This window comes from Medicago truncatula, chromosome 1 (assembly GCF_003473485.1).
Source record: "Medicago truncatula cultivar Jemalong A17 chromosome 1, MtrunA17r5.0-ANR, whole genome shotgun sequence".
NCBI lineage: Eukaryota > Viridiplantae > Streptophyta > Magnoliopsida > Fabales > Fabaceae > Medicago > Medicago truncatula.
In genome coordinates this window covers 30,464,504-30,474,393 of record NC_053042.1, presented here as the reverse complement: position 1 = coordinate 30,474,393, position 9,890 = coordinate 30,464,504, and the positions used below count along the sequence as shown (strand labels likewise).

The following is a 9,890-nucleotide window of genomic DNA, read 5'->3' as shown; positions in this document are numbered from 1 at the left end:
CAAATTCGTCTATTTATTTAATGCAACAAAAAAAAAAATCGTCTATGTACTAATCTCCCCTAAATAAACGTGTCTTTCTCAATAAATACTCTACTGTTTTTTTTTTTTTTTTTTTTTTTTTTTGCAAAATACCTCTATTAATCATTTATGTTTGACAATAATAATAGGTAAATTTTTTAAGTTTTAAATAGGCCCTTATTTATTTGAAACTTAAAAAACTTCAAATAGATGCTTTAAATTAACAACTTAAAAAACCTATTTGAAACTTAAAAAAATTTAAAGGACCTATTTGAATTTTAGAAAAATTTAAATTACTAACTTGATATTTTTGTCAAACTTAAAAGACTAAAATAAGTATTTTGCCTTTTTTAATAGGGTTATCCTAATATGTGCCCTAAGAAATAAGTATTTATTGAGAGAAAAAGTAATTTTTAAAATTTCTGAGAAATAAATTGGCACAATTTTCAATACATAATTTTTATCTTTGATATATTAGCATGTGTCATAATGGTATATGTTAGCATTTCCTTTTATATGATAGATGTCACTCTTTATAAATTCTAGTAAAGTCAATCTTTAATCTATTTAGGAGTTGGAACACACCCCTTTACGCCCATCGATATGGGGCTTCGTGTGTGTATATAAAAGACAAATGTCTTTAATCGTTAAATTATGATATTGTATTAAACTTTGGGTTGAGCCTAACTTGACGATAAAAAATCGGCTTGTAAGGTCATGAATGCTTCTTTTTATAAACTTTACTCATATTTTATCTTTAATCTATGTGCGACTTATTTATTTATTTTCCAATAATATTAAACTTTGGGCTGAACCTAAATGAGTTGTACAAAATTGACTTGTAATGTTAGGGATGTCTCTCTTTATAAACTCCAGTTAGGCTTTATCTTTAATCTATAAATATGAGACTTGATTTTTTTCAATATAACCCCCTCACGTCCAACACAATTGGATTTAGTCTCTAATACCATATTATATTTTTATATTGAATTTAAATCCTTACAAAATTGACTTGTAAGGTGAGAGGTGTCACTTTTTATAAACTCTAGTCAAACCCTAATTATAACCTATGTATTGGATGAATTTGGATTTGAAAAGTGAATTTACTCTAATTTCGAAAACAAGTAAACGAGAAAGATAAACATGAAATTAACTACTCTCTCCGTTCCAAAATAATTTACCTTTTTGCAAAGAAAATTTGTCCCAAATAACCGACCTTTTCAATTTTCAATACTAACATTAATTTTTTTAACTGTAACCTCTAATTAATATCATTTTCGACACTTTTTTTGCTAGGCAAGGAGAGAGGACATGCATCAAGAGGAAACACTGACAAACCAGCTAGGTTGGCACCCCGAAAAATCTCCATCGTATGCCGCCATTTTCGACACTTCCAATACAACATATTTTACTTTATATTTGATGATAATGATAAATACATAAATACCTACTAATACAATTTTCTTTATACGCGTAAAATGACCAAGTAAGTCGGTTAATTTGGAACTGAGAAAGTATAAAACTTAATCATTTCTATTAAAACCCAGACTAAGAAAAATTGTGCATAATTGCACAAATTGAAGTTATAAATGAGTTTAACAAATCAAGTCCAAACCTCACTGAGTTTTTGCAAACGAAATCCAAGCTTTTAATTGAACTCGTTTAAATAAATGAATGAATCAATCTCAAACTATACTATTTTTTAAGTGTTCGATTCAATTAGACTATTTTAACCCCTAATTAGAGGTATTTGCAAAATATGGGGGATTTCTAAGTAGTAGGGACAAGGTTTTTGAAAAATGATCTTCTTCCATATAAAATTGCTCACTCTCACGTGAACTGACTAAAATACACCCAACGTGAGTTAACTCGTGTTGGTAACAAATACATGGAAAGGTGAACTTCAAATATTTCAATGGTAACTGGATTAAGTTTCAACAGCCAAGGGGGATAAGAAATTACCGAACAGAAAGTCATATCTTTTTTGCTTACTAACAACATGTGCTGAAATACAAAGCAGCTGTCTTATCAGTAATTAGGAAAAGGTCTCAATGCACAAACATCACATGAATAAAGAAAACAAAAAAGGAAAAATACTTATTTTGGTTTACATTTTTAATTGAAGCTTCCAGTGGTTGCTATCAGCCCCTAGATCCATGCATGGTATCTGTGAATTAACATAAGAAGTTTGATTTGCACCAAGATGAACAAAGTATTTGGGATAGTATTTCCCAGCTTAATAAGTCTAGTTGACAATTATGTCTTAGATTACTTTCAAAAATTTATATCTTAGATTAGTTAGTATCTTTTTCTTTTGTTGCACAATTAATATCATAGCATACTCCCTCCATACCTGTCACCATTCTCGCAAAAAATATTTTTTGCCTCATATATATTGTTTTACAAACATCAATCTTGCAATATTTCACCGGTTACCACAATTAATCATACAAAAGTTTGACATAAGAAGAAATAGACACAATGTTGGTCTAACATGTAGCAGAATCTAATATAAATAACAGAGTCTAACATAAATACCTAGAAAATAGTTCAACTCATTTCAAAAGTAAGGGAATCAAATCCATGCCATTAAGGGAACAGTGCAATGATTTACCAAAGCTTATGATAGCCAAAGCTTAATAACTTGAATTTTATATCTAAACCTTCTATTGATCTTTAAATTACCACCCTCTCTACTATTTAGTCCTTGACCTTTAGAAATATAACAAGTAACCTCTAAAATATTTCAGACCATCATGTTAGTCCCTAAATTTTCATTATCTCTCCTAGTTTTGAAGCAACTGAGGGACTAATTTGATGGATTAATAATAGCTTAAGAACTGTTTATTATTTTTGCACAGTTCGAGGACCAAATACGAGATAGTAATAACTAAATTGAGGGTTTACTCCAAGGAAAACTATCACAGGTATGAATCTATTTTGTCAATACATCAGTATCTTTAATAATCTCCATGGAAGGAAGAACAATTGCAGCTATTGGTTTATCAGGGTATCCACCGCCTTCATCAATTATCAACCTTAAGCCTTCAACATGAAGTTTTGCATGGTGACCACTAACAATGATGGTTGCACTTGTACTTAGTTCCTAGAAGAAAACAATGAGCTAATTTATTTGAATTCAAAGAAGCTATAAAATCAACAGGAAAGTAGTTAACAATGAGCATGACATGCAAATATGTTGCAGTAATATGAAATTTGAAGCAAGCTATCACCTCTGGAATATCCCATACATTCTTTCTACCACTTAAAGCCTGGATCTTTGGTATCCGAGTATCTCGGGCTTTCAAAATTTTCATCTGCTCGTTCACATCGACACCTTTCTCCAAACCAGCGTGAACAGCTATCAACTTGCAGCACTTGACTCCATTATCAGTGTTCATAAAGACATCGTCCTGGTAAAACATGATCCAAAGAGCTATCAGAAGTTGTTCATTTAATCCACATCGGTTTGATATGACTATTGAAAGAAAGAGGCAAAGAAAGTAAACACTACCTCTTCATGCACCCAAACCAAATTCGCGAGAAATTTCTTATGCTCATCAGGAACTGCCTTAACCAAATCTGCATGCAATGAACTGCTCCTTAAGTACAGGATCAAACAAAACCAATTTTCATTGCACTACAAAACTTAGAGAGTAGCATTTATTTATAGCAGTGAAAACCCCTATACCTTTGGGTGAATGACTTAATTGAGTACTTTTAATAGGAAGCTTATTGATATAAGCTGAAAACAGTTCATATACTACTGATATACGTATCCTAAGATATTTTATAAGCTTTCTCAAACACACAAATACTTAGGTCGTGAGATAAATTTAAATAAGCCGTACATAAGCACTTCCAAACGCATCTATAATTCAACTATAACATTCACAAATAACTTAATGTTACATACACATACCATTACCAACACAGCCGGCAAAAACTGTAAAACAAATAAAAACAACTTTCACCAGCACTTCAACATTTTCTGCACTTCTCTTTGAAACCCTCAATATATGAAACACTCATTTCTACTAAAGAACTTCAACTTATCAAAAACAGCATGATAAAGTCTACTCATGATTCACAATATGATTTTAAAACTAAAAATATGCATAAATACATAGTAAAATTTGATGATACAATAAACATAGGGGCTATACCACGAACTTGAGTCTTGTGTAACCCTTCACAAAAACAAAACCCAAACGCCAAGGAATAAAATTAAGTGCTATAATTTATAAATATGCAAATTAACCAATTAATTTATTACAAATTTAAAAATAACCAAATTGATTATATGATGAATTAAGATAGTAAACCATTTAAATTCACAATCTCTCTTAATAGTCGAGTTTATGTTTTCCTTGCTTATTGTCTACTTCATCTAATCTACCTTGGACCTTGTTTTCCTAACAGGTATTCTCGGTATCATGTGATTTGCTAAATTGAGGAATGCAGGCTAAAGTACATGCTATAACTTATAACAGTTGGCTTTTAAAATCCACAATGACTTGATGACATTTAGTGATAAAAAAAAAAAAAAAGAATCAAATGTCCCTTCTTCTAGTGCAGCATTGTTATATGACTAAAACAGAAAATTCAACCTATTCAGTAAGTAAATTTCTAGTGTGAAAAAAGTGCTTAAGACGACGACGATCGATATCATTAGCTTTAAGTATCGCCATTTCTAGTGTGTCAGTGTGTGTAGTATCCGGTGTCATGTTTAGTGCTTCACAACTTTAGACACTTGAAAAGCATACATCTAAAATCAATCCAAACAATCTATTCAGAATCAATTTTTGAGAATCTAACACGAAATCTAAAGTAAGCAAGATTAAGAACATGATACATAATTACATACCAGCAGAACCATGAGGAACCCCATAAGACTGAAAAGTGGGTCCAGCATCATAAATAGAACCCTGATACTCAGTCCCTTTAGCAACATTAAATTTGGCTTTTATTTTCCCACTCCACCTCCTCCCTTGTAAATGCATCTCTTCATACCCATCATCCTTAAACCATCCTTCTCTCTCTTCACTTTCCTCATACTCCTTCCACCCCTCACTAAACTCCGACCCATCAGCCGGCGGTGGAAGGAGGCGGAGGAAAGCGGCGAAAGCGAAATCATGGTTACCGGCGAGGAAGACGTGTCGTTGATTCGGGTAACGGGTGGGTAAGGAGATGAGAAAATCGAGAACTTCGCGGGTTTTTGGGCCTCTGTCGCAGTAATCGCCGAGGAAGATGATTGTGGCGGTTGAGAAGATTGATGGGGGGATTGTGTGAGAGAGATTTGACCAGAGGTTTTGGAGTTTGGTTATGTAGCCATGGATGTCGCCGATGCAGATTATGGTTCTGGGTTGTGTGGCTTCTGTCATTGTTGTTTTTGGTTCTTGCTTTGGTTTGGTCTGGTTTTGTGAGGTTCGGTTTTAATTTGCTACCTCACAATTTCGGTCCCAAAGAACATAAACTAATTAACTAATGAGAATTGAAGTGTTATTTAAGCAATCAATCAATTTGGTAATAATAATTTACTAAAGAAAAATAGGTATTTGTAAAGAAATCAAAGCAACAAAGAGATAAAATAAAAATGATGTGAACATATGTGATAGAAAGTTGTTACAAAATGGATGTTCAAAATGGATGTTCAAAATATCATTTCTCTTTTTATAAGGGAACAAATTAATTCATTTGTTATAATATTATCTTAAGAGAAATTATATTTATACAACCATTTTTAACAACTTTTGTGACAATTTTCTCTTTCATACTCATATTATAATGAGCAATGATATTTGTACATCTATTACATGACAACTTTAATGACAACCTTGTTTTTCTCTCTTCTTATTGGTCAAAAACAATGGAGAGAGAAAAATGAATAGAGAGGATAAGAACATCATGTAAGTATGAGAGAGAAAGTTGTCCAAAAGTTATTACAAAATGGTTGTACAAATATCATTTCTCTATTATAATTTTACTTTCTTTCCCTATTACTTTGGTTTCTGTGCCAATACACACATTTCTTTCTAAAAATGTGGTTGTCAATTTGGTTGTAACGTACATTGATGTTCAAATAACACCACTCTTTAGCAAGTCAATAAGCATAAGAGTGTGTTTGGATGGAGGAATGTTTTGAGGGAATGTAATGTTTTGAGGGAATTCAAATACTTTGATGTGAATTCCATTGTTTGGATGGGGGAATGTAATGTAATATTGATGAAATGTAATATTATGAAGGAATTCAAATACTTTGAGGTAAATTACCTAGAATTTTAAATTCTTTAAAATTTTCAAATTACCTCATCCAAACACGCTTTAGGAATTTCCTTCATGTAAAATATGAGCAAACACAACCAACATTTCAATCTTTGAGGTGGGACTTTGTCCTTGATAAAAGTCAAAGCTATTTAAAGGTCCGACTCACAATGATGTCTTTAAATTCATGGTGCTAGGTAAGGGGAATGGATCCTCTCCTGTGATTGGAGGATCCAGTGAAATCCTAACCATTGAATAATAAATACACATAAGCAATTAAATGTTATAATTAAAAGAGATAATATATTTAATGGTTTTGATCTTTGATTGGAGAAAACTGTAGATAATTTCACTGGAGGGAATCTTCTCCTCAGATAAGTTGCAATCCATGAAAAATAGCACGAAGTTCGGCATTGGTAAAAATACTTTCCAACTCCATTTTAATATCTTGGAAAAGAGGCGTGGATGAGTATAAAATTTCAAACCCCGTTATGACATACATCACTTTACGCGATCTTCATAGGATATTGACATGATGGAATGCGAGCTTAACGTGTTACAAGTTTTTAGTGATGTTGCATTGATGTAGATCTATGTGAAAGGCTACATGTTTATCCAAATCTGCATACAATGGATTGCTCCTTTAGAGAGTGTCATAGTTATGTATGCAACAATCCATATACATTTTTTTTGGCTACTTATGCCTGACAGATTGCAGATAAATCAACGAAAGAGTAAAATGAGTCTTGGCAATCCTTATTGCTCACATTGCTGGACCGTGACTGAATCAAGCATCCATGTTTTGAGAGAGTGCCCTCAGGCAAAGGGTGTGTGGGTGTGGCTGCAGCTTGTCCACCCTGACCCTCACACTCACAGTGATTTTTAGTAGAAATGAAGAGGGGCACTTGATATATGGATTTTCAAAGAACCTTGACTCCTGTAGTCCTTTTGTGGCTGAGTTGAGGGGAGTTTTTGAAGGTTTGACCTTAGCTCGAACTCACGGATACATGGCACCCGTATATGCTGGGATCCACGTGAGGATGGGCACACAGGAGAAAGTCTCCTGGAGGATATTTCGGGGATAAGAATCATAATAACCCTTAAGTTCTTGAGCAGTTTTTGAATAGAGTATTCTCTCTTATGAAGGAGAAACCCTTGAGGAGAGATTTTCTCCTATTCTATCATATTTCTTAATAAAACTGTTATTTCTTTGGAATCAAATTCTACTGGTGCAGCTTTGGCAAGACTAAAAAGAAAAGTTAGCCTATTCCATAAGACAATTGTGTGGGTATAAAAGTGTCTCATATGGTCTAAATAGGCATATGCTTGAAAATCAAACGCAGCAGCCTATATTGTCAAGCATTCATTCACTCACTATAGATCATATTAGAATGTGATAGCTCTCCATTAGAAGCCATTTTCACTAATGTAAGGAAGATTAAGTGTTTTATTTGGTTAATGGTCCTAATATTGAGATTGTAGTGGTCAAAAGCTACTTGACCAGATTTTTTGAGGTTTGAATTATATAATGAGAACCAGTCTTGGTCAGGGAACAAGCAACAATTTATAGCTTTCACTTTGAAATTGAATCAATTTTAAATTTATGCATTTTTTTTTATATATCATGTTAAAGGAAAGTACTTATATGATCACAATGATTCCATGCATTATTTGGACACACACTCACATACGTATATCATTTAATTAAAATACACATTATTTAATTCATTTCTTTTTGTATCTTTGTTTAAATATAAAAGTGAGTCTAAATATTGTACCCAAATTGTTCTGACCATCCAAAATTTTCTCCATGTTTGTTTTGAGAGGAAAGAATTCATCCATTTCCTGTTAAAACTCTCTTTTGTAATTACATATATTCAAAAGAAAGAAAAATACCAAAACAACATAATTTTTTAGATACATCCACACCCAAAAATAATGAAATTTGTTAGAATCATGATAAGTTGATTTTTCAAAAACTACAAAATACAACTTTTAAAAAGCAAGGTAATTCGTATAATTCTGATAAACTCATTATGATATCAAACATATATTTAAGACGGCCTATATGTCGGGGCATACTTACCGGCGGAACCATGAGAAACTCCATAGGACTGAAAAGTGGGACCAGCATCATTTACAGAACCTTGATACACACGACCCTTGGAAACATTAAATTTAGTCTTTATACTCCCACTCCACCTTCTACCTTGCACATGCATCTTCTCATATCCATCACCATTAAACCACCCTTCTCTCTCCTCGCAATGCTTAAATTCCTTCCACCCTTCAGAAAATTCTGATCCGTCGTAGGGTGGTGGGAGGAGGTGGAGGAAGGCGGCGAAGGCGAAGTCATGGTTTCCAGCTAGGAACACATGTTTTTGATTCGGGTAACGGGTCGGTAATGCTATAAGGAAATCAATTACTTGGCGGGTGTGAGGTCCTCTGTCACAGTAATCACCTAAGAAGATGATAGTGGCTGTTTTGAATTGTGATGGTTCGACGGTGTTTTCGAGATTTGACCATAGGTTTTGTAGCTTGTCAATGAAACCGTGGATGTCACCGATGCAGCATACGACCCTTGCTTCATGGGATTCTGACATTATTGTTGTTGGTTCGTTCTTGTGTTCTTTGGTTTGGTTTGCGAGGCTTACTTGTTTTTAAAGGAATTGATTATTTGTTTGTGGACCTTTTAAAGGGATTTATAAATTGATCGTGGAATGGTGACAAATGACACGGATTAAAGAAAGACTAAGTATGCATATGGTCATTGATATATTATAAGATGATAAACCGAAAGAAATCAATGATATTTTATTAGTAAAAGATACCGTAATCAACAAATATATGATCAATGATTTTTTTTTTTTTTTTTGTGGTCGAAGTTTGAACCCAGACCTTACATATTTTATGCATTGTCCGTACCAACTGAGCTAAGCTCACGATGACTATGGTCAATGGTATATTATAAGGTTAAGGGTCCGTTTGATTCGAGAATTAAGAGGGGATTTAAACTGAGGGAAGGAGAGATATTTTAATTAAAAATGTGTTAACTGCCGAATTCTGAAGAAACCGGCTGCAGTTAACTCCAGAGGAAAACTCAGCAGTTAACTGCCGATGTTCTGTTATAAGAACAGAACATACATAGAAGTTTCCAAAACTCCAGTGTTACGTTTTTGGTTCTCCTAGGTGCGATTTTGTGGTCGAATTGTTTTTTTTTTTTTTTTGTAAAATTTCGATTATATAAGTTTTATGATTTTAGAATAGTTTAGGTTAGAATTGTTTAAGTTTAGGTTTATGTTGTTATGAATTGTTATAACTAGACTTTGCACCCGTGCTGCCGCACGGGTCATATTTATTGGAAACAGAACATTCAAATATATAGAAAATAATGTGCTTATGATGCCAAATACAATGTAAATAAATAAAATTACAACAAAAAAGTGGTTCATGTTGGTACATTGCGGAAAATTTCCTTAAATTCTTTTCATTTATGTATATATAAATTTCATAAATTTCTAAAGACTATACTAATCAACAACTGATGAAGTATTAAGCAAGTATACCATTCTCATTGAAATACTCACCTCAAAATACATATTAAAATT

At 32.9% G+C, this 9,890-nt stretch overlaps 2 protein-coding genes across 2 annotated transcripts; both read right to left on the bottom strand.

Annotated features, from left to right (window-relative positions):
• Positions 1-2,502: 2,502 nt before the first annotated feature.
• LOC25483877 (tyrosine-protein phosphatase RLPH2) lies at positions 2,503-5,497 on the bottom strand. The gene is made up of 4 exons (XM_013612591.3): positions 4,886-5,497; positions 3,533-3,600; positions 3,252-3,431; positions 2,503-3,124 (listed from the first exon to the last, which is right to left on the bottom strand). Exons 1-4 carry the CDS (start codon positions 5,400-5,402, stop codon positions 2,954-2,956), a joined length of 936 nt encoding a protein of 311 aa, XP_013468045.1. The 5' UTR covers positions 5,403-5,497; the 3' UTR covers positions 2,503-2,953.
• A 470-nt stretch (positions 5,498-5,967) lies between these two features.
• Positions 5,968-8,937, bottom strand: LOC120576805 (tyrosine-protein phosphatase RLPH2). The gene is made up of 2 exons (XM_039827302.1): positions 8,369-8,937; positions 5,968-8,127 (listed from the first exon to the last, which is right to left on the bottom strand). Exons 1-2 carry the CDS (start codon positions 8,883-8,885, stop codon positions 8,117-8,119), a joined length of 528 nt encoding a protein of 175 aa, XP_039683236.1. The 5' UTR covers positions 8,886-8,937; the 3' UTR covers positions 5,968-8,116.
• Positions 8,938-9,890: the final 953 nt, after the last annotated feature.